The sequence below is a fragment of the Calonectris borealis genome, chromosome 5 (assembly GCF_964195595.1).
Source record: "Calonectris borealis chromosome 5, bCalBor7.hap1.2, whole genome shotgun sequence".
NCBI lineage: Eukaryota > Metazoa > Chordata > Aves > Procellariiformes > Procellariidae > Calonectris > Calonectris borealis.
Window position 1 is genome coordinate 25,292,797 of NC_134316.1, and position 27,175 is coordinate 25,319,971.

Genomic DNA, 27,175 nt, shown 5'->3' on the forward strand with positions numbered 1-27,175 from the left:
CTACAGAATGCTGGTGTGCTGCTCATACAGAGAAAGGAAAAAACACTGGGTAGCAGCTCACTAGCATATATTGTTAGCAATAGTGTGACTAAAATGCTTGTAAGTCAGTATGAATGTTAAGGTAAAGCATTTGAACAGGAGTAATCATAAATGAGGTGATGTAGAAAAATTAATACTAGTATTGCAATAGTGTCTGCAGTGTACAGACACATGGCAAAATTTCATTCTATGAAGTCCATATAATGTAAATGTTTCTAGCTTCTTTGGAAACAAGCAACAGTCTGTAACTGAAGCCCTTTCTGTTGTCTATGTGCAGGTGTATTAGGCTATGTGGGACTTGCAGACCAGTCAAACTACTGTCCTTGCCTACTTTAGCGGGTTCTGATGTAAAATGTGGTTGGCACCAGGTCAACTCATGCCATTTCACATCAGTGCGGTTGATCTACCACAAATGCCCAAACGTGGACGATCTTGACAATCTACAATGTGTACTTTAGTCCTACTAGTGTGCAGATGTTTGCTAATGTCCCAGAATTAATAAGCTTCCTTAGATAGTACAGATTTAATCTTTGAAGGAAGAAGCTATCTGAAAAACCTGCACACCAATTAATGTGTTTTGAGAGCATATGGCCAGTGGAGAGATTTGAGACAACTTTAAATGAGATTGTGCAGGTTCTGTTGCAGTCTAGCTTCAACAGTTGGGTTTAGCTCAAGACAAATTGGCTTGTCAAGAACAGGATAAATCAACCTGTAGAGCCTCTTGCTGCCATGGGTAAGCTTCTCTTAATGCTCAGGTTATTGCATAATTGTTGTGTAGTGGAAAAGCTGTGGTTACAAGGCTGTCTGCCTGTAGGGGAAAATGTATTACAGAGTATGCATGCTTCTCAAGTTCATGTTGGCTAGCAGCTCCTAAGATTTCTTAACTGTTTGTCTACGGACACTGGGATTTCAAAAAAAAAAAAAAAGCGCCAGTAAAATACTTCCAAAGCTTCTTAAGGTTTTCAAGCTTCAAGCTTGCCTTCCTGCTGGTCGGCTTAATATTGTATTGTATAAGTGTGTTGCCAAACTCGGGCCTTAAATGGTCAGTGGAGAACTCATTTGCCCTGCAATTAGCATCTCCAGAACTAAGTACTCTGTGCTTAGATGTGGTACTCTTACAGAATAACTGTCTGTACCAAGAGCTGGAAGCAGAATGTTTAGTACCTCCAATCTTTACTGCAAATAGCTTGTCTTTTCTAGGTTTATTGCTATATTCCTGACAAGTAACTTTTTGTTCAGGACCTGGCATTGTAGAGACAATTGGGAGTTTTATATGCCCAGCTTTGATCTTTCCAGGATCCTTGGAAAATAAAGCTGTGCAGGAAAAACAAGTCTATAAAAGTCACAGCAGAGACGAGGCCTCCAGGGTTTGGGTCTTTTCAGGCACAACGCCTACTCTTCCACCTCACTGCAGTTCCAGGTGGCAGGCTACCAGGAGCTGCTTGCCAAATACAACTTACTAACATAGGAAAGCTCAACACCCTTGTTGTTGAAATTATTGCAGAGTTTTAGGGTAAATCTGAGAGCACATTGGAGAAGGACAAGTACGGCTGCTATAACAGATGTACAGGCAGATGTGGGCAGCTCTGACATGGTGGCAAATTTGCAGGCTATAGCTTTTATCATGAGATGAACTTCTTAACTATAAGCATCTTTGTCAAAGGAGAAACTTGAGATGTTGTACAGGGCCTCTTATGGGAATGGATCAAGGTCTTCACAAAAAGATGTATGAAGACTGCATTCTGTGAAAGATTCAGGTGCTACCTTCTCAGTGACTTCATACATAAACTTCCTATTTAAAAAAGCAAACAAACAAAACCAAACCAACTCCTCCAGAGTGGAAATTCTTAATTTTAGGACACGTTAGTAAAGAGCACATACATATTTGCAGCATCCTGTCTCTCCCTTTGCTCGTTGTGTTATGTAGGTGAAATCTCTAGCAATATTGGGAGGTATATCAAAGTCATGTTGAGGGACAAAAAGACCTTTGGAAACTACTGTGCTCCATTCCATAAGGTCCCATTTAGTACCACTGAGGAAAAGTAGGTATTTAGGACTATTCTGTTCACTCTCCTTATCCCTTAAGAGATCCTTGTACCAAGAGACTGTTAGTAGAAGGTAGTCTGTCTGCCACGTTTTTTTCTGGATTTAGAGTAAGTGCCAGGTTTTCTTCTGGATTCAGAGTAAGTGCTAACACGAAGATGAAGTACTTCTCATAGTACCGTACAGTATCAGTTACTGGTCAAAGCTTACTTCTGTGTAGGATCTTATTATTATGTCAAGCTCGTGGAGCCTGTTTCGTAGTGCTCCTGAGGCATCGTTTCTTTAGGGAGCTGATTTCTGTTCAGTTTGGCCAGAAGATGGTATTCTAGTGTTTACGGCTGCCATCTCCCAAAGAAGTTTCCCAAAGAGTGGCATAGTCAAACACATCCCACCCCTCAGCCTTGCTCACTATCCAGGTAAGAGAATGGATGCCCTAACTCTATCTGTCTCTTTTTAGACTAAGCTGATTACTGGCTATTTCAAACCAAAGGTGGACACTTTATAGCTGGCTAGTATATCTCTTCCACTGAATATCAAGCCTTGCTGTGCTAGAACTTGAGCATTAGTCTAACTGCTTCAGGAACAATGCTGTTAGAAACTTTTAAGGTGTTGACGTGGAGTGTGACCATCAACTGACTTTTGCTGGATACTGTTTCTTGCACTTATACATCTCCCATCTGATTTTATAGTTAAAAGCAGCACTTCATTGGCTGATGCAGCTGTAGAGAATGAGGGAGAAGATTGTTGCTAGTCATCTGCAGTTGATCTGCACTGTTTCTTATGGCTACCACATTGCCTGTGATTTCCGTGACATACAAATCCCTCTATTTGGCTGAACTGACTGAGTTTCAGATAAGAGGCAAAGAAAAGAGTCCTTGGTGGCTGCTTGGTACAGGGAATGCTTACTATGTGCCTTCGCTCCTACACTGTTACACGAAACAAAAAGTCTTTGAGTAATTCATTTGTTCATTTTGCATTGTCACTGCATCTCTTCCTGTTTTTTCATTTTCTCAAGTATTACAAAGTCTCAGCTCAACAAAACCACCTGAGATGCTGCTAGTATCAGCAGTGGTCATACTTACAGAGGAAAAAAAGGATGTTTGAAAGATGGCAGGTACTGAAATTATTTGCGAAAGGAACAATTTGGGTTGAATTTCTAACTAGATAGATACATGAGCCACTTCAGTTACCTGTGTAGGTCCTTCCTGTGTAAAGTTGTAATTATCTTCTAGAAGCTTCACACACGTGTGCCTGGAATAGCAAAGTCAATGTACTGAATGGTGGCCAGCTCTTTCAGATGAAGCAACATTTGCAGTTTCTGTCCTGCAGGTCTTGAAAAGGTCAGAAGTTGATGAAAAACTGATTTCTGTCCTAGCATCAATAGAGGCACTGTGAGGAATAGGTCTAAGAGGGGAAGCAGATAGATCAGCAGCTGCTGAGAGGTAGGAGATTAGAGCAGAGAAATGTACAGGTAAAAAACATTTTTTCATATGTAAATCATAGAATCATTAAGGTTGGAAAAGACCTCTAAGATCGAGTTCAACCATCAACCCAACACCACCATGCCCACTAAACCATGTCCCTAAGCGCCTCCTCTACACGTCTTCTAAATACTTCCAGGGATGGTGACTCCACCACTTCCCTGGGCAGCCTGTTCCAAGGCCTGACCACTCTTTCAGTAAAGAAATTTTTCCTAATGTCCAATCTAAATCTCCCTTGGTGCAACTTGAGACCATTTCCTCTCGTCCTATCGCTTGTGACTTGGGAGAAGAGACCAACACCCACCTCATTACAACCTCCTTTCAGGTAGTTGTAGAGCGCGATGAGGTCTCCCCTGAGCCCCCTCTTCTCCAGACTAAACAGTCCCAGTTCCCTCAGCCGCTCCTCATAAGACTTGTGCTCCAGGCCCTTCACCAGCTTCGTTGCCCTTCTCTGGACATGCTCCAGCACCTCCATGTCCTTCTTGTAGTGAGGGGCCCAAAACTGAACACAGTATTCGAGGTGCGGCCTCACCAGTGCCGAGTACAGGGGCACGATCACCTCCCTGCTCTTGCTGGCCACACTGTTTCTGATACAGGCCAGGATGCCGTTGGCCTTCTTGGCCATCTGGGCAAATCAACATACACAGTAAACTGCAGACCTTGCAAATCATAATCAGTCTTACTTCCACTTAAATATAAATTCTCCAGTGCATTTCTAGACAAATTTCAAACTATTATAGTGGGTAATTGAATTATTTATTTAAAAATAATTAAAAAAAAAACCACAAAAAAACCCCAACCAGAAACACACAAACAAAAAACCAAGCTGCAAATAAAGACTAGCATTTTTAAAGTTTAGAAATTGGTTTTGAATGCCTTTGCAATGGATATACTTCAGTGTAATTAAAAATCATCCTTAAGCATTAGTTATTAGTTATCCTTGCCTTAGTTATAACTTTGTAATGTAACAGGTTTTGTGTAATTCAAGGCACGGAAGACTGGTTAAAGATGATAAATAATACACCTGTAGTGGTACTATCATAAGTTTAGGTATGTACATTCCCTGTGGAAAATTGTACTTTTTCGTACCTTTGCTAAGTTGGACTGTAGTATTCATTTTCACAGTCCTGAGGTTATTGGAACATCTGGAATTAACATTTAGTGATTTTTAATTCAAACCATAGGAGTGGGGTTTTTCCAGAGTACTGCATGTAGTATGAAAAATACATTAATTTAAATATAGGTGAAAATTGCAGCTGTTGGTTTAAAAAAAAAAAAAAAACTACTTGGAAACTAGTTATTTTACTGCTAATCTGTTAACACAGGGCATTCAGCGACACAGATATGGCTGTCAGACTCTTCATCCTTCCTAACCCTGAACTTTTGCTGTAGGCCGCTTTGTATGCACTCATTTTTATTGGATTTTAATCCTTTTAATTTTTATAATACCTCATACTTGTACCTGCTTCCTTCACCATGTTTTGAGACAAAGTAACCCAGTTTGGAGTAGAGTAAGGCTACACAATCATTTTTTTGTTACAGGATTTTCTCCATCAGGAAGAAGAAGGTAGTAGCTTGTAGCCTGTTGATTGTGGAGATTGTGCCCTAATATCTTGGTTGAGTCCATGAATTTTGGTATGTAGTTAACTTAGAAATTTTAGTACCAAGGGAAACCTTTGGAAGGTGCTATGTAGACAGAAAAATATTCCCCTACAAGTGTTTGTCTTGTCTTCAGGGTGAATTCTTTTGACAATTCATCATGAAGTGAAGGATTTGCATTAACAGTGCCTTCATGGAACCTCTGTAGATACCTGGTAAACTGGGGGAATTGAACTGTGTTCTGGGAAGCGTGTGTGTAGGATCCAGGGGTTTTGATAGTTCTCTTGTAATGGTATTTATTGGAGTGGTGGGAGAAACTACTGCTGCTGAGGCACAGTCTTAGATCCATGTGGTGGGGTATGTAACATTGCTTAAGTTTTGGTTTTGATGTGTTCAGTGAGATTGAAGGGTTGTTTGAAGGCTCATATAGGGGACTTTGGGAAGATTTTTCGTAGGGAGATTTTTCCTAATACAGGTTGCAAATGTTCAGTGACTGCCCTTCGGATTTGAGGACAGTCTAACAGGCCATGAGAGCTGTACAATCCATACACGTTTGTTTTTCTATAGTAGTAATGTCTTGTGGAGTGTTTCAAGTGCCTTTTTCTTTGAAGTGTTGTCTGTGTAGATCAGACCTATTAAACGAGCATTATGCTTTTTCTTGGAAAAGCTGGTGTGCACTACAGCTTTTTTGTATTCCAGGAAAAGAAATGTGTCTTACACTCCATTCCTAGTGATCTATATATGTAGAGAACATCTATGCCATATAATGTAGGGTGTACTCCAGCCTAACAGCAGCAGCATGGCAGAACTTGTGCTAATGATATATAACAGTACAATAGATGCTATTTGTTATTTGTTTTATCTCTTTTGAGGTGGACAGCTTCAGAAGAGATTTTATGCTACCATTGTAAATGAACTTCGGAGATGGAAGGAGTTCTTACAGTGCTGGCATTTTTGTTCTTCCCATGCTTCAGCTAAAGCTGAATTCATGTTTTATACTGACCATAGCCTTCCTTTTCGGCTATAGCTGTCCTAGAATGTGGAAGTGGGCTGATTTGGTGTTCTTATGGCAGATGTTCAGCTGGAGGTGATAATCTGTCTGGTTCTGTAAGGTATTTTATATCTGTGTGATATTTTACAATTAGTAAAGGCAGTTAATAATGCTAGCTGAAACTAGGTGACTACTAAGTTATTTGTAACACTACCTGGTTGAAACATATGAAGAGGCCATATCCTTGATCATCATCTTTTGTATTACAAAGGCAAAGAGCATTTCTCTACCCTCTTGTGTTGCTGTTTAAAATCCCAGAGAACAGTTAGCTTTGATACTGGCTTCCGTTGTAGAAAAACAGTCTGCACAAAACAGATGGAAAATATAGTTCACACTCTTTGTTACTATGTTGTAAAGCTACTGAACTGTCTCCATGGAAGTAGATTATAAACATCCTTTATATAATATGCTTTGTCAAAGCTTGCACATTCCTTAGCTTGTAAAGAAATGTGGTGTTTGTATGTGTTCCTGATGGTTTTTTCTCTCTGTGGCTTCGATCTGCCATAAAGGCCTGACAACCTGTTTGTGTTGTACAAAGGTTTGAGTCTGTTTCCTTCTGTTGCTTCTTCACTGATGATTTGTCTTATTCTTGAGTTTAAGAGCAAAGATGTGCTTTCTGAGTTCCAATGTCCAAGGTATCATAATAAAAAGAAAACAAAAGTTTTAAAATGCTTGCTTTTCTCTAAAATTCCATTAACTTGGCAAGTTAAGTTTTATTGAAACTGTATAAAGTTTTTTTCATGTTTTTTGCCTTCTTCATAGTGGAGGCACCATAACTAGTTCAGAAGAATAGTCTGACCAGCACACATTTCTCTTCCCTTTCTTCTCAGCAAGGCACAAGAACAGCTGTCAAACAGGATATGTACAGCTGTCTTTGCAATGATTATGAATGATTTGTGATAATACGCAATTTGTATGAGCTAATGTGTAAGTAGTGTTAATACCAATCCCGGTAATTAATATGCAGAGTTAGATAATACGTGTACCCAGGCAACACAAACTTAATTTCTTTGTTCTGGAGGGATAGCCCTAATCTCATTCTTTAAAATTATCGATTAATCTGAACTAATGCTTTTTACATTCAACTTCAAAATAAAGATGACTGTAAATCATAATTGTTAGGATGCAATGCATTTTAGCCATGTGACAGCAGTGTAACCATATACAGTGAACAAGGTATAAACAGACATGAACAGCTAAACCTAAAAACTAAACAGTCATAAAAAAGTATTGCTCTTGTGAATTATATTTCAGAAATTGCTTTCTGGATTCCCCTGGCAGGGGGCAGGGAAATTACTTGTTGCAGGCAATACTGCTGTTCCTCAGCAGATCTTCAGCTAGTGTCAGAGTGAAGTTGAGCTGGTAGTGTGCTTTTTTTCTCACTTTCTCTCACAGGACAGTTACTTGGGCCTGTCTGTATAGCTATTTTATTTAGTTACAATACTCTAGAGAGAACTTAAGCTGCTTTCAGTAGAAATTCAGCTTCTGGAAAAGTTCTGTGGTGGCTTATGGAATTGGAGTTAGGGTGCCCTTCTGGATCTCTTCATGAGCCTAGTCTCTCACTGCAGCATTGATATATAGGGCTTGGAACATATCAGAGGAGATAAGTGTAACGCAATGGTGAAATGAGTTGTTGTTCCTATGCAATCCTTCGCATATGAAATAATTCTGTGTTCTGGCAGTCTTACTGATTTTTAGATAGACAGACACATGCTTTCACTTTCTTGCTCTTTTTTAATGGTAAAACAAAGTTCATGGATAACTTTTTATCAGCTCTACCAGACCAGGCATTATCTTGAATTCTAGTTTAAGTGGAAAGGGCTTGTGTGTTTCTGAGAGCCATTCACAGGAGGCAATGTTCTGGTTTGGTTTTGTTTGTTGTTGGTTTTGGTTTTTTTTTTGCCTTGGACAGGATCCATTCTTCACCAAAGACATGAAATCCTCCTACTTCTGTCTAGGTGGATTTCCTATGAAGAGTCACACTGAACACAAATGGAGAGCACAGGATCTTTTGTTCTCCACTGTGCAAACTTTAAAGTAGAGGCAGTTGCTATTTCTGCAGTGTCTGACTTGGATCTGGTATACCATTGCAGTTAATACTGGAAAAAAAATTTTAAAAGTCTATTACTAGCTAAATGTAATTCTAGTAGTCATTAAGGAATCTGATGGTACCAGCAACCAGCAGTCTTTTTTAAGACTTTCCTGAGTCTTAAAAAAGTAGGTTTCTGTAATACACAGTGCATTTTGAGTATGCAGAGAAATGGCAAGAGACTGTATTACACTTTCCCATCTTTTGAAATTGAGTTCTTGGAATAAATTACAAGTTGTTGGTGTTATGTTTGAGGTTGTGGTTCTCTTACATGGTTAACTCAACTAGATTATTTACGCAGTATGGATCTACTATTTGGTAATTTCTGTATCTTTAAAATCGGGGGCTGCTGACAATAAACAATGTTAGCAATTCATTTTAGTTTGTATGCTGTCTTATGTAAGATAAAAGCCTGTGTAAATGTCAATGGGAATTGTGGTTAGCTTTCTAAATAGAAGGGCTATATAGGTTTTGGGGTTGGGTTTTTTTGGTTTTTTCTTTTTGTTTTTTTTTCCCAATGTTAACTGATTAGTAATTCAGACTTCTGCAAAGCAATGCTTGCCTCATGACAGTTTTTGTACGTTAGGCTTAAATAAAACACTGATATGCAAATGCTGTTTTACAGCAATCCTTGACCATTATCTATAAACACAAGTTTTCTGGCAGCCCAGGTGTTTCCAGGTTTTGAGAGAAGAATCAGTCCAGCAGAACTTTTTGCAGAGGCAGGCCTGAGGGGATATATGTCCTGCTGAATAACCCTTCCCTCTTCTCTACGTACTGCTTGTGCAGACTTCAAAGACTGCTTGAGGTCAGCAAATCATTTTCTCTAATTACCACACAGGGAGTCCAAGATACTAATGGTTCCATATCCCTGTTGTGTGTCACTTTCTTATCTATACAGAGGGAAAGGGCAGCTTTTAAAATCAGATGGGGGAAAAAAGCACTGCAGCTCAAGTGTTAAACCTTGTTACGGTTACTGCTACAAACCCAGTGGTTCTTAAGATTTCTTTTAAAAGCTGATAAATGTAAACACATGCATTTTGCTGAATTGCTCACAGCCAGATTAGGCTGTTAGTATCCCTTTAGCTGTGAACTCTTGAGGACCGTATGGTGCCTTATAGAACAAAGAAATGGTCCAATGAAAAAGCTCTAGGTTCAAAGGGCCAATAATCTCTTCAGCAACCTGACAGCAAATGTGTGGGAGGGGGTACTGTTATGGGCAATGCATCTACTGGTGGACCACACATAAGGGCACAAAAATGCACACACTTCAGTGACAAATATGTGGCGTGTCTCAAATGCCAGACTTGCATAGGAATTATCCTGGTATTAAGACAGCTGAAATGTTTCCATATTAAATTACAAATAATCCTGTCTTTTGGATGTACCAAAGAGTTGCATGTTGTTCCTACTGTGGAGCAATATTTTAAACGAGAAAGATTTGAAAGAATCCAGGGACTATTTCCAAGGATGAGCTATTGGCTGTGTTTTTATCACAATGCTGAAAATACCTGGTATTTTTAAAAATAGTGCTAGTTAGTGTACCCATGATGTTGCATACCAGTGGAGCCTTTAAAAATCTGTATTCCCCAGAACTGCACTGAAGTTCACTTTACAAAGCTCCGCAAAGTTGACTGTTGGTGCCTTGTGTGGTTTTTGTAGGGTTCCCCCGTTTCATTTAATTATGTTTCAATGTAGATACCAATCCATCTGTCTCGCAAGAGGGACTAAGGTGTTTCAATTAATAAAATAGGTTAATTCAGTTGCTGGCTTTAGAAAATTCAGGTTAATTAGGAAATCTAAAATGCAAACTAGAAGGAAGAGTCAAGGTAAAACCTACAGCAAAATCGTTCAGACATGTTTGTCCTTAAAGTTGTATTACATGATTTGATGTGGTGTTAATTAGAAACTGGTATCTCTTCTTCAGTCACTGGAGAAGGAGGTTGATCAAGAGGAAGGTTCTGAACATGCTACAGTCTGGTTCTGCCCTGGTGTAAGTGCTGATGTAATTAGCAGCTGATCATCTGTGCTCTGGTGTAGCCTATGTTCTTTGGCTTCGTTTTTCCAAGTACCGTGCATCAGTTAATATTGGTAGTTCTGAACGTATTTGCTTCATGTAAGTTCAAAATCAGTGGCCTTTAGCTTGATTGATTGGATTGACTGGTTTCTGACAATCCAGTATGTACTCAATTTTCACTACTTTCTCATTAAAGAAGCTTTAATAGCAGTGGCACACTAATGCTTTATAGCTGGTGGGGATCTCAAAAAAGATTATTTTGTAGTATACTCTGTGTGTAATACAGCAGAGTTGGAGAGAACAATATTGTACAAAACAAGAATAGTAGAAATGGTTCATTATCAAGACGAGACTTATTGGCATGTGTTGGAAAACAAAGGCCTCTACCTTGTAAAGGACATTGAACTTTTCTCTTGGGTGCACCTTTGCACACTCAGCGAGAGTTGCCGTACATCTGTGTCTGTGGGCTTTGGAAAAGCCTGCAAAATCTCCATTGAAGGCTTCTGCATAGGTGCAAGAAATGCTCAAACTCTGAGAAAAGTTTTAAGTGAAAAGTAGCTTAAAATAAAAGCTTAAAAAAGCTTTTAAGTAAAAATAGATCTGTATCTCTGTCTCTGTGGAAGTTTGTTACTTGCTATCTCCATTGTGTTATGTCCCCACTGCATGTACTCATTAAGGAAGAACAACAAAGATATTTTCCAGTGATGTTTATGAAGTTCTGGTGGGGATGGACCCCAATATCCTAAGGTAAGAGCCACCCTTGCTTGTTCATGCAGAGGAGACAACTTATTCTTTCCCTGTGAAGCTTTTTGTTCATGCACATAACGGTGCTTCTTACGAGGACCGAGAGATCTTGTGCTTTATCTTTACCCTTTTTTATTCCTTGTGGTCTTCTGGGTAGTAAGCCATCAGCTACTGACTGCAGCTCCTGGAGGTGATGAGCAGAAATGTACATCAGTTGAGATTTGTGCAAAATCTTAAATGCTGTTCAATTATTGTGGGTTTTTTTTTTCTCTTCTATCATGCTTTGCCGGAATATCTTTTTCTTCTAAGGCTGCAAATCACATGTAAAATATAATAGAATCTGAGTAGCAGCCTTTAGGCAACTTCTGCATGAAGAAAAGAATGTGCTGATTTTATCTTAGTTAGAGGGTCAATCAAGAGTAAACCAGGCTAAGCCATCTTTTAATAATGTTTGTTACCATCTTGGAACTAAAACTACATGAACATTTCCATTCTATTCTGTTACATGTAATTCCTGGAAATGGTCACACTTGGGCTTGCAGCTCACCTTTAATTTCCCAGGCTTGATAGTTATTCTAGCTTTTCAAGACGAACAAAATGTTCTGCTGTTGTGAAAAGAGGATGTGTTTGTTAACCACTTCATTAAATATATACTGTTGAAAGAAGGGGAAGTTGAAAGTCAAAATTTGGCTTGGAAGTAGACTCAGAAAATACTTTGAGTGTTCAAATAATTACGGCTTTTTATTTGGCAGAGTTTGAAGCTCTAGGGGAAATTTAGTATGTAGTGAAATTCATCCAGTCTCTTGCATTGCTTAAAGTGAAAGTACCATTTGGTTTTACTGTAACTTGATTAATTACACTGCAAGGTCCAGTTCTCTGAATTACTCCAGTATAATTGGGATGTGTTTCCAGATGTCAGAGGAGTATCAGCCTAGTGGTGTTTTGGTCTGGAAGAGACGGCTTTCAGTTCTTCTTTAGCTTTGTTTATTAGCTAAACTTTAATTCTCTGTGCTTCACAACCCTTACCTATTAGTCTTCCTCCCAGAAAAAATGTTGCTACTCTTGCTTTTGAGATGCAAAAATGCAGAGCCAGAAGAGATGCATACCAGAGCAGTGAAGATCTACCATAGTTTACTTAAAAGGCCTAGGATATAGATGGCATTTTAATGCAGTACAGCTACTTTCCCTGTAAAACTTGTGATGGAAAAAGTCTATGCAAAAAGCTTTTAAAGAAGGTTCAAAATGCCTCTTTATTTTTTTTTTAATTGTATATCATCAATGTCCTCTCTGAGAGACTTGTGCTATGTTTTTAACAAATGGTCTCCTTCACTTCTGTGAGTCTAATGAATCCTGGAGCTGCACAGTGGGAGTCTGACAGACTGGAAGTTGCTTTAAACAGCTTTGAGTTTTTATTGAAAACATTGTCCTTGGTTCAAAGGGAAGGTAATTATTCTGCCCTGGAATGATAGCAGCCCCTCCTTTATTGACAGCACACCATCTGGTTGTGATAAATTACATGGCCCTGGTAAGGCTGCAGCTTTTTGGTAGCAGTGGAGGCTTTATGTCCAGATTGGTAGAAAATAAGAAATATATATTGTTTATGGAAATTACATACTTCTCTGTCATTGGTCACAAAGCTTTTGCTTCTTTTTATGTCTGGATGTACCTCTAAAGGAAAATTTCAGAAAGCAAGATAGTGCATGGGATTTTTCAGGAGCTAATTCTTCCTGCAAGTTCAATTCCACTAATCTGTTGAGGGAGAGCTTGAAAAAGTGTCGATAGAAATCTTGAGTATTTCAGGTGCAATTGGCACCATTTATTGTATTTTACCACCCAAGGACTGTTACTGTAGTTCTCACCTAGCAGTAAGAACAGTGCAGGTTATTAATGGGATTTTCTCAAGGAGTGGTTGTACTTAAACTTGTTGGTTGCTGTAGCTTCAGGGAGGTAGGTTCCTCTTCTAAAAACTTGCCAACTAGTCAGTTTGCATTTATAAGTAAAAGTTCAGAGTGGTGTTAGGTAGTTTGCTAACTAATTGGTCCTCCTGGCAACTACTTCTTTTTCTTGCTGTCCCAGCCAAAGTATTATTTCTTCTAACCTGCCTAATTATATGATACATTCAGGCTCAGTTCTGTGCTGTGGAAAAAAAAAAAAACATCTGAGCCAATGATGATTGTTAAACAGAAATGTCTGCAAAAGCCTTGGAGGGGAGAGGCAGCTTTGGTTCTCCTAATTATCTAATTTTTATTTGCTTTAAAAAAAATAATCACAGCAACACCATGATGAAGCTTATTCTTGCTGAGTTCTTTTGATACCTTTTGTGAGGCTAATTGCTGCAGAGGGAAGTGTGATCAACTAACTCTGCAAAGCATTTTAGTCTTTCTTACTTGGGCAGAGGTAGCAGTAATACCACTCATTACTAGTTCTTACTTTCCTACCACTTCTATTTTTAGAGGTGGAGTCCTTGCAGTTATATTTGCACAGTGTGGCATGAATAACATTTATCTTAGATTTAGATGCAAAGAGAAAACACTTTGAACCTGGGTTTGCTATGCTTGTTATTTCTGTGGCTAGGCAGTTTGGACATTCATGTGGGGATTGGCCACAGGTTGAAATAACTCTGAAGCCATGTTGAGTTGTTACTAAAATTCAGTCAAGCATTTTATGTATAATGAGCAAAGTGCCCTGGCAAGTTTGACTTACTCTTTGACTGCCAGGGTACATAAGAAGCGGATGTGTATTATTCTGGGGTTTGGCAGCTCGGGCCTTCGCTTTTTGCCAGCAAAATACCTCAGCAGCTTCAAGCCGTGTAGGCTAGATGCCTCATATCTATTATGTGCAGCATGTTGATGAGCAAAAGTTGCAAAGTGCTCATTCTTATTAGTCTCTCAAACTGATAGACTTGAAATTTCATCCTCTATTGTGGGAGGCAGCTAAAAGTACAAGGTGGAACTGAATTAATGTATGGAATTTTAGCTGTTTTTTGCATCTGGTAAATGATAAGTTTTTGATAATTTTAGGATTTATCAAAGAGGGAGGGAGTTTCTGAAAATTGAAACTGTGAAGGTGGTCAAACATTGGAACAGGCTGCCCATAAAGGTTGTGGAGTCTCCATCTGTGGAGACGGTCAATACCCAGCTGGACACAGTTCTGGGCAACCTGCTCTAGCTGACCCTGCTTGAGCAGGCTGATTGGACTGGCTGATTTCAAGACATCTCTTCCAACGTAAAGGATTTTGTGAAAAGTGAAAGCAGTACCTCCCACAGCAGTTGCACCCTATTTTCAGCACTTTTGGACATTTTATATTTTTACACAGAGAATACTAAACCTGTAGAGCTTCTCTTACATTCCACAAGTGCCTTTTCCAATGCTGTTGGACCATAGGGGAAGGTGCAGAGTGAATGTTTCCAGAATCATTGTCCGTGCAGGATACATCCTAGAATGACCTCATTGCATTGACACTTCTTAATGATATCAATTCCTGCTGCCTCGTAGCTGATTTATGTATGTTTGCTTATGCGCATTTTCAACCTGTGGTCAGGGAAAGCTGACTTGTCCTCTGATGAGTAAGTGGTGGTGGTCGGCAGGCCTGAAGTTCTGAATTGCCTGGCTGGTACGTATGTGAATCCTGATCTGCCACATGGTAGCTCAGTAAAAATTTATAGCTGGAGGTATGCTAGTGTGTTAACTTTCTACTCCCAGAGCTCTGCTGTTAGCCATTGCTGCTTTGTGTTAGCTGTTCATTTGTACAAAAATGGCACTAGGCATGGAGTCTAGGCAAAATGATAACATTTGTAATCTCACTTTTAATGACGAAGGATTAATAATTTCTAAGTTTCAGCATTTATAAACATCTCTAATGGAATTTACGCATTTTATGTATTTGCAACTATTACTAAATGCTTGGTTTACACTGGTTTTAGGAGCCAACGTTGGCCAGATTTGAGGCAGGATAGTCCATTAGCCCATCTTTTTTTCTGTGGCTGTGGTGTCAGTAGCATTGTACTGGTTTAGTCTCTATGTCTTTAAAGCTTGTGTTTTCAGGATCTTATAAAAGGGATTTTGCTGTAGAAAAGCTGTCTCTTGTAGTTTGATAAACATTGGCTCAGTTTAAATCATTTGGTTTTAATTCTGCTTTTACTAACTCCTTAAAATGTTTATTCATGCTGGTCTCCTTTACACATGTATCTTATTTCAAAGTCTGCTGTTTGAGGCAAAAGATGACTAATCAAATAATTATAGTACTGTCATGGCTGTGCACGGGTGAGCAGCCATTTTAGCTGATTTTATTACCATGTCATTTTGTAACATCTTAGTGTCACCATATCGCAGAAAACCTTTGACATGAGCTAAGACTGTTGTGCTCACTGCTGTAGAGATCGTGACAGCTCTAGAGAATTTACAGTTTAAATGATACACAGATCAGGGCATATGAAGAAATCAGACTTGATTGTCCCCCCCACAGCAGCGGGGTTGGAGTAGGTGACCTTTAAAGGTCCCTTCCAAACCAAACTATTCTACAATTCTATGATTCTATGACTTATGCTGTTAATACAAATACTATTTTATTTGCTACAACAAGGTTGGGCAATACTACCACTGTGATGTTTGGAGTGCATGTGCAGCCTGATCAGTCAAGTTCTTTTGCGGTCACCAATGTAGAGTTTCTATTAATAGAATAATAAACTGTGGAACGTGTGTTATTTTGAACAATTAGAAAGGTCTTATGGGAAAGTGCCTCCATTGCAGCCTTTCAATACTTAAAGGGGGCTTATAAGAAAGATGGGAACAAATTTTTTGGTAGGCCCTGTTGCGATAGGACAAGGGGTGATGATTTTAAACTGAAAGAAGGTAGATTTGGACTAGACATAAGGAAGAAATTTTTTATGATGTTGGTGCTGAAACACTGGCACAGGTTGCCCAGAGAGGTGGTAGATGCCCCATCCCTGGAAACATTCAAGGTCAGGTTGGACGGGGCTCTGAGCAACCTGATCTAGTTGAAGATGTCCCTGCTCATTGCAGGGGGGGTGGTGGGCTAGATGACCTTTAAAGGTCCCTTCCAACCCAAACTATTCTATGATTACACACTCGACCAAGTTCTTTTAAAACTTCTTTAAGTCAGTATATTTTAAATGGTAGTTCCTTAACAGATCATATCTTTCCAGTCAAGAGACATGACCTCTTCATGGTGAGAGCTGCATCTCTTTATGATGAAGTTCATGGTGCAAGCAGGCTGCCTTGGAGTTCTCTAAATGCAGCTGGTAGTTGCAAACAAAATCAGAAAGTGCAAATATAAAAATATTCCTCTGGGCTTTGGAATATGCCAAAGGCTTCAATCTCACCAGTATATATAAACTCAGTGAGCACACAATACATGCACCCAGCTGGTTTTTGGCATGCCTTTAAACTCCACTGGAACTGTTTAGCTTGATAGCAAATGCAATGACAGATACTTAGATTAGCATAAATTTTGTTTCTCTGAGACCTTTCAATGCCAAGAACATCAGCCATCATTTTTCTTTTCTCGTTTTTCTGTTTCTGAATCTCCTTGGCTTTACCATTGCCAATTTTTAAAATCAATTTTAACTGTTTTTATCTCTCCTTTAAAGTACTGAACATTTTTACATCACCTCTGCAGTGGTTCCATACTCAGTACCTATGTAATCCAGGCAAATCCCCTGCATACAGTCTTGTTAAAAAGCCACAGGCATGGGGTTAACTCAGAATGGTCATGAGCCAAGCCCTTCACCGCTTCTCCTAAAATAAATCGTTCCTAATGCTGCTGCCATATGGCCAACGAACATGAGCTCTCAGCGGGCTTTTGATTTCCTCGTTCATGCTTTCAAGTGCGTTGGCTCTTAAACGCGCTTCTCCTCCCATGTTATTTGCAGTTTATCTCCCGAGCGGTGAACTCGGGAAGCAGGCAAGTGTGTCAGAAGAATAAATAACTTGGCTCAGCTGTCCAGTTAGCGGTTCCTTAGCGTCTCCTGGATGAATTAAGCATGGCCCTACCGTGATGCGGCATCGGCTTTTTTGGGGGGAGCGCGTCCTGACAGCAGGTCGCTGCTGCACAGAGGGAGTCGGGTACCGCAGAGGGCGGCTGCTGACTCCCTCTGTGCGGCAGTGGCCCCTAGTGGAAGACGCTCGGTCCTTCTGGTGACCCCAGACTCTAGACATAAAGCCTAAAGACTGTTCCCATAATGACTCTTCCCATTTCCAAGCTTGTTTTAAACCTGGATCCCCACAGCAGCACTGCGGGAAAACCCAATGAGTCGCTTCTCTCTTCTGACTGGTTTGCTAAATACTAGAGTTTGAGCTATTAAACAGTAATATAATAGCACTGAGTTAAGGAATTATTCTAATTACTTTTTAAAGTTTCTCATTGTTTTCACAGGTTCTCTTGGCATTTGCCTGTGTGAGCTGGTGCTTTATAATGTAAAACTGGGGCAATATAGTATTCTGACCCATACATGTTAATATGTCTCTGTGCAATCTCAGGTTACATTGTGTAATAGTATATAATACTTTTCTGAAGACCTGTAATGAAAATCTGCAGATGGCATCTGAAGGGAAGGATGTAAAATTCATATTGCAAATATTGGCAGCAGTGCAGTGGTCACACGTGCAAACTTAAAGGAAGCAGATTGGTACGTGTGGAGCCACCTTGTCCCTGGAACTTAAACAATGAGATAGGAAAAGTATTCTGAAAAACAAGAAATCTGTATGTAATGTATAATAAAATTTCCCTTATTAGCTTTTATAGTATGATGTCTCAGAAGAAACCAGTGAAAAGTTTGTTTTAAACCTCCTTCTCGTTTTTGAGCTGTTGTAAATCACTTCTTTTTTTTTTCTTTTTTTTTGAGGCTGAAAGAATAGGTTGCTGTAGGAGGTGACCCTTCTGTTATTGTGTAGGTGAGTGCTGCCTTTGGCAGGATTGTGCACATGAATCTTGATCCCCCTTTCTGCCTTGGGATGTGAGTTCATGTTATGAGTCTTCTTTCTGACAGATGATGTTACAAGCCTCTTAAAATCAGCTCTGGCAGATACTACCATCCCAGGTCCTTAAACATGTATTACAGCATTTTTAACAACATCGTGCTCTCCCTGTCTTTCTTAGTGCAACTTTTCCTTAAAAGGTAAAAGCGCTGGGATTTAATCAATGTTGAACTGGAATTTTGTTCAGCGTTCCAGTGTTTTTTAGTTTAAAATCTCACTCTACTTTGTCTAGTTTTCAGGTTACTTACTATACCCTTAAATAAGTGACCCTTGCTTCCAGTCAGATATTCTTAAGTCGTGCTTGTCCTTTCTGCTACTTGGCAAATCTAAAAACATTTTGCTATTTTTTTTCATTGTGCAAATGTTGTTAGAAGTCATGCTTGACTTGTGCTTTTCAGGAGAAGCCTTAAAGAGGGTATTTTCTATATCTTATATGAAAAACATGCACGTCAGTAAAAGAGTAGTAGTGCTTTTATGCCTTCTCAAAAAAGGAATTGGTTGTGTGTTTTTAACGATGAGGTATTTACAAGTATAGTGTCCAGAAAACAGCTTGACTTATTATGTTAACATTGCAAAAGATCTTCATAAGCCCTCAGGAGGCAACTTAGTTTCTGAAAGCTTAGTGGAGAATCTGTTAAATCAGCAGAAGAATATTGAATTCCTGGTTGAGATTTGAAAAATGCTTGTTTCCAAAACAGAGTATGCTGAATTATGTCTTCCACTGAAACAGCCAACCAAAAGACAGAAATGTAGGAATAATAAACAGAATGGAAGTATAAGCCTTTGCAAAAACAAGGGGGGTTTAATGGGGAAAAATTTACAAGCTTCAGTATATTGTAGCATCACTCTGACTTGAAGAAACAAACTTCTAGAGAATGATATATGTAACCAAGTTTTCATCATCACTTTGATTTAAACACTTCCAAATGTCTGAAAATACAGGCTTTTTGAAGCGGAAATTATCACTCACTTTCTTCTGTTTGGCCCATTGATAGCAAGGTATATGGAGAAAAAGCTCTATCCATGCTAATGAAATAGTGCTTTATCTTCACTGTCATTGATGCTGGTGCTCTCAGAAAAGCAGCCGTGAAATGTTGCAGCCTGGTCCATGTCCTTTCCATGTAGGATGTATTTAACCACTTTATCTTCTGTTTGGGGAGCAGGACACGATGACATCAGTTTGTTCTGTGTGCCTTCATAATGGATTGTGATTTCTTTCTCTTTTCTTTCTGTTTTCAGTGATGGTTGGCTTTTAATTACATACATATCTGGTAAAAATCTTTAGTAAGCTTGGATTAATAAGTACCCTTTCAAGTAAGGATTTCCATAAAATTGGGTTGTAGGTTGGTCATGTCATTTGGGAATGACGGTGGATGCTACAGAACATACCCTTTCCACAAGCTCTTTTTATTCCACACAAGAATATGGAGGCTTAGTTGTTAATTAAGTAACTAGCAACAGTCAGTAAACATTACTGCTTAGGCTATAAAATACCTTTCAGCATTGTTTCATGAAAAAGTACATTGAGATCTACTGCTTTGATGTCCTTCGACACATACGCGTGCACGTGTATGTGCACACAGAGCTACCATAATCCGCATGAGCACTTAGTTGACCAAGTACCTTCTTTTAGTTGGCTTGATTTTTATTCTTATTTTTTCATCTAAGAAAGACCAAAAAATTAACTTGTTTAGTCTTGGGAAAGCATTTGTAGAAGGGAGGGAAAAGATTTATTACATTCCCTAGATTGTGGCTGTCAGGATAGGAGAGGGCAAGAAACTTGCCCAGGTAAGCAGTCCTACAAAATTGATATCCCTCCTAGCAAAGTATTCCTGCTGAGGTCATGCTAACATCAGTAAAGCTGTGGTATTTGTCAGGGTAAGCTTATTGCCTTGTAAATCCCTTCCTTGACTGAAATAAGCTATACCAAGAGAAATTATTCTGCCACAAACTAAGGATGGCACATCTGTCAGTAGGTGATACAATGCTTCTCACCTCCAACACCTCTGCGCTGGCAAGAGTTTCTAAGATGGGACAAGCTTGAAAAACAATGCGAAACAAATTACATTAGAAACTGAAAGTAACTCTTGTGCAAAGAATTAATGGAGTGTTGTCATCTCAGGTGCCTTAGGATTCTGATACTAAGATTAACTTGCCCTAATCTTCTTTACTTCTTGCAGTGATTTAAAAGATGTCTTTAATATGCTCCAGCCAATCTTCTTAACAAAACCTACTTCTTGTTAGATACATACTGAGCCTTATCAGAGGCAGTGTGCTACTATCAGAGTACATCTTCAAGTTCTCAGAGAATTCTTACAAATCTCTGCTTGTAAAAGTTTTAATTTCGTTGATCACATAATGAAAACTGGAACTGAGGGTGTTCCATTATGTTACAGTGTGAACTGTTATTGAGAGACTGAGTAATTGGGGCAATAAATATGTATCACAAGTGGAATGATTCTGCATGTACTGAATAGCAATCTATTCATATAAAGAGTTTTCTTTTTATTCTAAATTTTTCATTTAATCATTAGAACCGAAGATGTTAGCCTTCAAGTGTAATGTAAGATAAAGGCATGAAATTGCTCAGTTTAGCCTCATTGTCCATGTTGGCAACAAAAAAAAAAAGGTTAAATTAAGACTGCAAGATTAAAACTCTAATGTGTCAAACAGCTACAAGATCAGTTAATGAAAGAACATATAGTAAATTCATCATAGCTATCTAATGTGAACTGGTATTTGTTGACCAACAAGAGCTGTATTGCAGCTTGGGCATACAGTTAACAGTTTCACTGCTCAGGAACCATTTTTAAAGATGTGTCCTACTATGTTGCTTTTAAGTCTTTGTAAGAATTAATTAAAAATGTAAACATATAGCTTTGTTTGTATTGCATAAAATACATAAAATCCTACTTGTGGTTTTTTTCCCCATCTGAAGTTGGTTTGCCCCTATGGAGTTCAGTGTCAGTTGGTAGTCTGTCTGTGTACAACGCAACATGCCTTGTATTTCTCAAGAAGCCTTGCTGATGAAGTGTTGCATTGTTTAGAAGGACGGATTTGTGAATGCTCTCCAATTACTGCCTAGAGATCACAAGAGGGGGGAAAAACAAATACATCCTGGTTGAACTAAATTTTCTTTTGAGTCCAATACCATCTACGATAGCTTATTCATCAGCCTTAACAGATGACAGGAACGTTACAAATATTAGATCTTTGTGGCACAGTAACTTCCACAAATTCTAGGGCTTCTTTGTTCTTTGTAGAGATGATTTTTTAAGATGGAATAGAGAAGTTACACAGATCTCAGCTTTAAGAAGTGTCTGTTTTTCTTTTTTTTTCTTTTTTTTTTTCCTCAAAGACTAAGCTCATCCTGGCCCTGCAAAAATTTTTAATTGCTGAGCAATTGTTGTGTGTGTGTTAAACTGCCTTTTGCAAATAAGGGTTGTCTGAGAATCCTTGCAGTATTTGGACTGTTAGTTTAAGCATGAACTTCTATGATGTAAAGAGACTTCTATGATGTAAAGAGCAGCAAGGCTAAATACAGGTGAGTTTATCTGTTTATGTGCCTCATTGATAAACCCATTGCAAGAGGAGTTTAGATTTGGTGTGGTGGAATGTGCAGTCCTCTTTTTATCCTGCAGATAACTATGGTAAGTATCAACTTAATTTCTGCTTTGAGAAGAAGTTTGCTTAAATATCTCCTAGATATGTTTTCAGTCTAACTTCTGTCTTTCTGAGCAATATGACCTCTAAAGAAGAGGCCTTCACAAGTGGTGAAGTATCATTCTTTCAGCCTGTGGAATCTGTCCTGGCAGAGATACTAATTTACTTTCCTCTAGGGTTGTGGGGAATATGCATCTCACGTGCCTTTAGATTCATAATGGAGTGCTTTCTCTAGGGTGTTGGAATATTTTTTTTTCCCAGGGAGATGCTAGCTGCATTTTTGAAAGAACATTGCTTGCTTTATGTATTTGTAAGACTTGATATGCCGTATGGTAAAATGTCAGAAAAGAGAAATAATCTCCCTCAGCACAAATCTAGAAACACCATCTTTTGAAGCTTGTTTAGAAGTGGGCAAAAGTTTGCTGTTCATATTGGAAGGTATGTGCTAAGTATTGGAAGAATGGTAAAAATACTACAGTCAGTCAGCCATTACTTACTGGTATTGGTTCAGCTGGTGGTACTGAACCCTTCTGCTGCAGAAACTCTAAAGCTTGACTTGTCTGTTCTGTTAAGTCTAGAGTTGAGTTGCTTAGGGTTTATAAATGCAAAAGCATATATCTGGCATTCTTGGCTCTGTAGAGTAGATAACAACCGTGATGTTATGGGCAATGCCTTAGAGCAAATGTTTGGGAGGAGCTGAGTGACTTCCTCAGCAAAGCTGCTACTGATCTGGGAATTCACACTTGGTTTATTAACACCTGGGGTGGGAGGGCTGCAACTCTGTACCACGTATTCTGCACTTAAGGTGTACAGTAAAACATATGTCGGTATGAAAATGAGCAATGCCAATTTAAAGTGACTGCCTGTTATCTTGGACTGGTATAAAGTTATGTCAAGTAAAAACATGTTCCTCTTGTCAAACTGTCAGTTATAAATATTCAGCCCATCTTAGCTATCCAAGCAGAGGCAATTGTTGCATTTCTTTTCTCTGTTCTTTTTTCTTTCTCTTCTGAGTCCACACAGCTACAGCTCTGAGTTGGGTGGTAAAGGGAGAGTTTTCTCCCCTTTAGGCATGTGACCTTTACTTCTGATACAATGGCAGCATGTTCTTAAGGGGATACATGTGGGCTTTAGGCTAAACGATGCCCAGGCTGCTACAGGCAAGGAAGTATTTTACTAAATTGCAAGAGCAATCTTGTTATGACTGCAGTAAACTTGCAAAAGGGTATAAAAGCAAAGGAGAAGTTATTAGTTAATTGTCTAATTCCAGTGTAGGTCTGTCAGTAGCTAGTTTAAGCCATTTACAGGACTCATAAGGGACTTCAGATCAGTTGCTCTGATAAGGGGTTCTAGTTTTCTAGCCTTTTGAAGAACTCAGTTCCAGTAATCCTCCCTTTCTTCTCCCTTTCCTTCCCTCCCTGCAGGTCATCACATTCCAGTTTCCTAGATGAAAGGATGTTACCAGAATTGTTGCACAACTCCTATGCGAGAACAATTGGCAGGGTGGTGTCTGAGCCGGCCTTTTTTGCGTGGTCTTAAAAATGAAGCTGCATACTGCCAAGAAAGCCAGCTGCTAGAGGATTGCTGCAGTCCTGGCAGTCTTTGCAGGCCTATAGTTGCGCAGATGTGGACAGAGCTCTGAGCTTCAGAAGATGTTTGGGCTGGGAAGGGATTTTGAGGTCCTGTCTGAATGCTCAAGCACTGTTTGGGTATAAGTGGGATTAGCAATGGTACCTAGTCACTGCTGTCTCCAGGCACTGCTTGGTTTGTCTTTGTGGTCCCAGAAAACATGGTAAAACTGAAGTAGCAGTTAACAGCCTGCTACACTAGTGTGTACCAGTGGGGCTGAACCAGCAAATGTTAACAGAGCTGAACACTGGGTGTATGCTTGTTGCATAATATTGCAAACCCTATTCACTTAGCGTGTAGCATCACTCTTCAAGTGCAGGATTTTATAGTGGAATAGGAGACTAAATATGTTGGAAGTGCAGAGGAGAGTTGTTGCACAGAATGCAGGGAGAAAGGAAAGCGGAGGACAAGGAACCTGCGCCCCGTTCTTGTTCGATTCCTGGTGCTTTACTTCACCACGACTACAGTTCTCTTCAGAAGATGGTAATGACACATGGTGGGTAGTAAGAAGACACCACTGAATATGTTTTCAAGTTCTTGGTAATACTGTTGTAGCCATGGTGACAAGTTTTTAGAGAGGTAATAATTTAATTAAATTGACTGATGGTTCTGGAGCAAAGTAAAAGCTGACAGGCTTTTGAGACCCACAAACCTGAAGAAGGCAAGTGTCTTCCAAATATGTCAGTTGCTGTAGTAGGTGATTACGTCTCTGTAGAGAACTGAAAGACTTGCGCATGAAACTTGTTTACATCTCAAAGCACTCTTCAATCTATAAGGACAAATCTAGAATCATAAACTCTTTTTATGGGAAAGAGTTTAAGGAAGACTGTGAAGCTGTTGCCAACTACAAATTAAGGCTGCTCTTTAATCTTTAGCGTGGAAGGCTCCCAACAACTTGGAAAAGAGTGTGAATGTATAGAGGGGGAAACTGTAAAGGTGCTGAAGTTCCTTCTGCTTGAAGCACTGTAAACTATGTGCTTTATGGGAGCATGGAGAGAATGTATGTATGGGAAAAGCTGCATTCCTGGTTGTGGGAGAGGGGCTGATCACAGCAGTTGTATCCAGCTGTGTACATTACTTTACTGCTCTGATAGTGGTGAAATCTCGTGTATTTTGACGGGATTCTACATCACTGACTTGAAATGTTGTCAGAAGTTGTGCATTTCTGTATAGGAGACATGCAGATGTAGCTTTCTCAGAAGGTACCATAGTAGTTTTTTTCTGCATGTAGATTGCTCTGGACACTTGTGTTTTTATTGGTTGTCTCAATGTTAGAAATGTACATAGTGGCTTTTGGCCCACTCTCTGTAGTATCTTGCAGTAGGCCTGTTCCTTCTTATTTTGTTGTTTTTGGTTTTTTTTTCCCTCAATGTTGCAGTCAGGGGTATTTAAAATAACCAAATAATTGGTCTGAAAACATAAGAGAAAGCTGGGCCTCCAGTAGAGGATCCGATCTGATGTGAGCCACTTAAAAAATAAGTTTCATAAGCACAAGATGCCTTTGTGTTTTACTGAAATCTTACTGCTTTTTGGGGAAGAGGAATTAAGCTTCTGCAAAAACTCTGGGGGAGAAAAGATTAAGAAATAATGCTGTTAATGGAGAAGAGATGTCTTATATGGCAGTGAATACTGTTAAAAATACCAGCTTCTACCCACTAATGATAGGCTGAGTTTTGCAAACTTAACAGGTTTCATCCTTTTTTCTCATGCTCTGCCTTTGATGGGATTTTGCCTTTGATTGCATGGTTGTGGGTGGAATGTCTGATACTCTTGGCTACAAAAACTATATAGGTTCTTAAAATTACATTTGTTCTGGCCTGGGGCAGAGCTATGTGGGTGTTGGGTGTTTCTTTGAGACCTGGCATTCCTTTTGTTTAATCACCTTATGTTATCTGCAACTTTAAAGGAAGACGATTAATATCTCGCAGCCGACTTCACTATGTGGCATAGATCTGCACTGCTGTAGATTTAATGCTTCAGTATATGAATCGCCCATTTGGTGAAGGCAGTGTTTGGATAATCAATTATCCAGAAATATACACTATGGACCAGAGACAAGTAATTATAAATATTACTTATTACAGTCTCATCAATGGCATAGTGCTTAATCTCTTAAGCACATTAGAGTGTTGGTTGATCAGAAATGCATTATCATCTGCTTAAGTGAGATGATGTGGATCTTTTTCTGGGCAATACAGAAATGTAGTACACTGTGCTAGGCTAGAATTTAATTAACTGATAAATAGGTTGTCCTATGCATATCTGAATAACTGGAATATTTAAATTATACTAGCTGTCTAATGTCCTGTGTACTAATTTTGACAAAGGTCAAAAAAATCCATACAGAATTGGCTGAATACATGATAAATTGGCTGCTGCTGCTTATGCAAAGTGAGCTGGATTATCAGAAGTAATCGGTGTAATTTAAACCCAGCTCATTTTAACTGAAAAAGGATAGGGAGCAGCCACGTGATCAGTTCAGCAAGCAGACCTAAGGAGGAAGGTAGTGATTTCCATTAATACAGACAAGCAGGATAAAACATGGCCAACAGCCCCAGCTGATTCAATAGGTTTCCATTAATTATTCAAAGTGTAAGCAAACTCTTCTTCAAGATGCAGTTACCAGTGAATTTTGAGCAAATTTTGAATCTTGTTTAAAAGCAGGTAACTGCCTTGTTTTGCCAGGTACCTCTTGATTAAAAACCTGATATGAAAAAAGCTAGGGAGTGGGAGTGCTTGGACTTGATGGTTGTACTTGTCTCAGTCCGTTCAGGTACAGCCTTGTCAGAAAATGAGTGATTAATCTTGATTACATGAGGGAGAAGAAACTGCGAATTCTAGGTTGCATTTATTTTTAACACTTCCATAAGCACAAGTGGTACATTCATAGTTTGTACTTTAGCTAGAGATCTTATGTTGCAGTTACGCATGTAACTTATGACTATTTAATTTCTTTTCTAGGGAAAGCGCGTGTGCAGCAGCTAGCAGAGAACACAAGATATTTCAGGAGACGTCTGAAAGAGATGGGCTTTATCATCTACGGAAATGAAGATTCCCCTGTTGTGCCTCTGATGCTGTACATGCCAGCAAAAATTGGGTAGGTTTAACAGGATAACTTCTCATCCATCTCCTTTAAAGCTAGGATGGTACAAGAATATTAAGACTTCTGTAAATATAGAAAAAGACTGGTTTGATTTTTGCTTTTATGATTACTACTGGGTCTTATAAAACATGGAAACTTCCTATAAGTGATCTTGAGAAAATCAAGGCTTGTAGCTTGGGGCAGCAAGAAAGCACTTCAGGGAAGCAATTTTACCACTACATGCCATGTTTTAAAAGTTAGGGGTTTTTTTTTCATTTTATTTATATGTAAAGTATATATATGTGCTAAAGAGAAGCTGAAATTGAATGGAAATTAACATTAAAAGTCACTGGAGGAATCTTTCAACCAGCTCCTGGATCAGAAGCAGCCAACATATCCACAGATGAACTCTGAAAATTAAAAAAAGAAAAAGCAGGAGGGTGGGACATGATGAGACGCAACAACCTGTATTTGATGAATCCCAAGTTTTTTAAGAGGTCAGGATTTAATAGCTCAGGTATTGTTATTGTAAATACTAATAGAACTGTAACACATAGCTTTATAAACACTTATGGACTTGTGGGCTGCTATCTGGATAATTAAGGCTAAAATTCTGCAAGCAGGATATAATGTATATATCAAAAATTTTTGCAACATAAACAAAAACCTGACTTCAAGGCTAACTTGGCTTTGGTAGCTGCTTTTCAGTGTCCGTGTATAATGCAGTGCTCAACCAACACTT

At 39.1% G+C, this 27,175-nt stretch overlaps 1 protein-coding gene across 9 annotated transcripts in view; it reads left to right on the top strand.

Moving 5' to 3' along the window:
* The window catches only part of SPTLC2 (serine palmitoyltransferase long chain base subunit 2), an 81,345-nt gene that overhangs the window by 40,361 nt on the left and 13,809 nt on the right, over positions 1–27,175 (top strand). For all 9 annotated transcript variants that reach the window (XR_012673849.1, XR_012673850.1, XR_012673851.1 and 6 more), the window contains exon 10: positions 26,313–26,448. Coding sequence is in view for 4 of the 9 variants with exons in the window: in XM_075151421.1 (XP_075007522.1) it covers positions 26,313–26,448 (136 nt within the window). In the remaining 5 variants the exon portion in view is untranslated. The remainder of the gene's footprint in view (positions 1–26,312; positions 26,449–27,175) is intronic.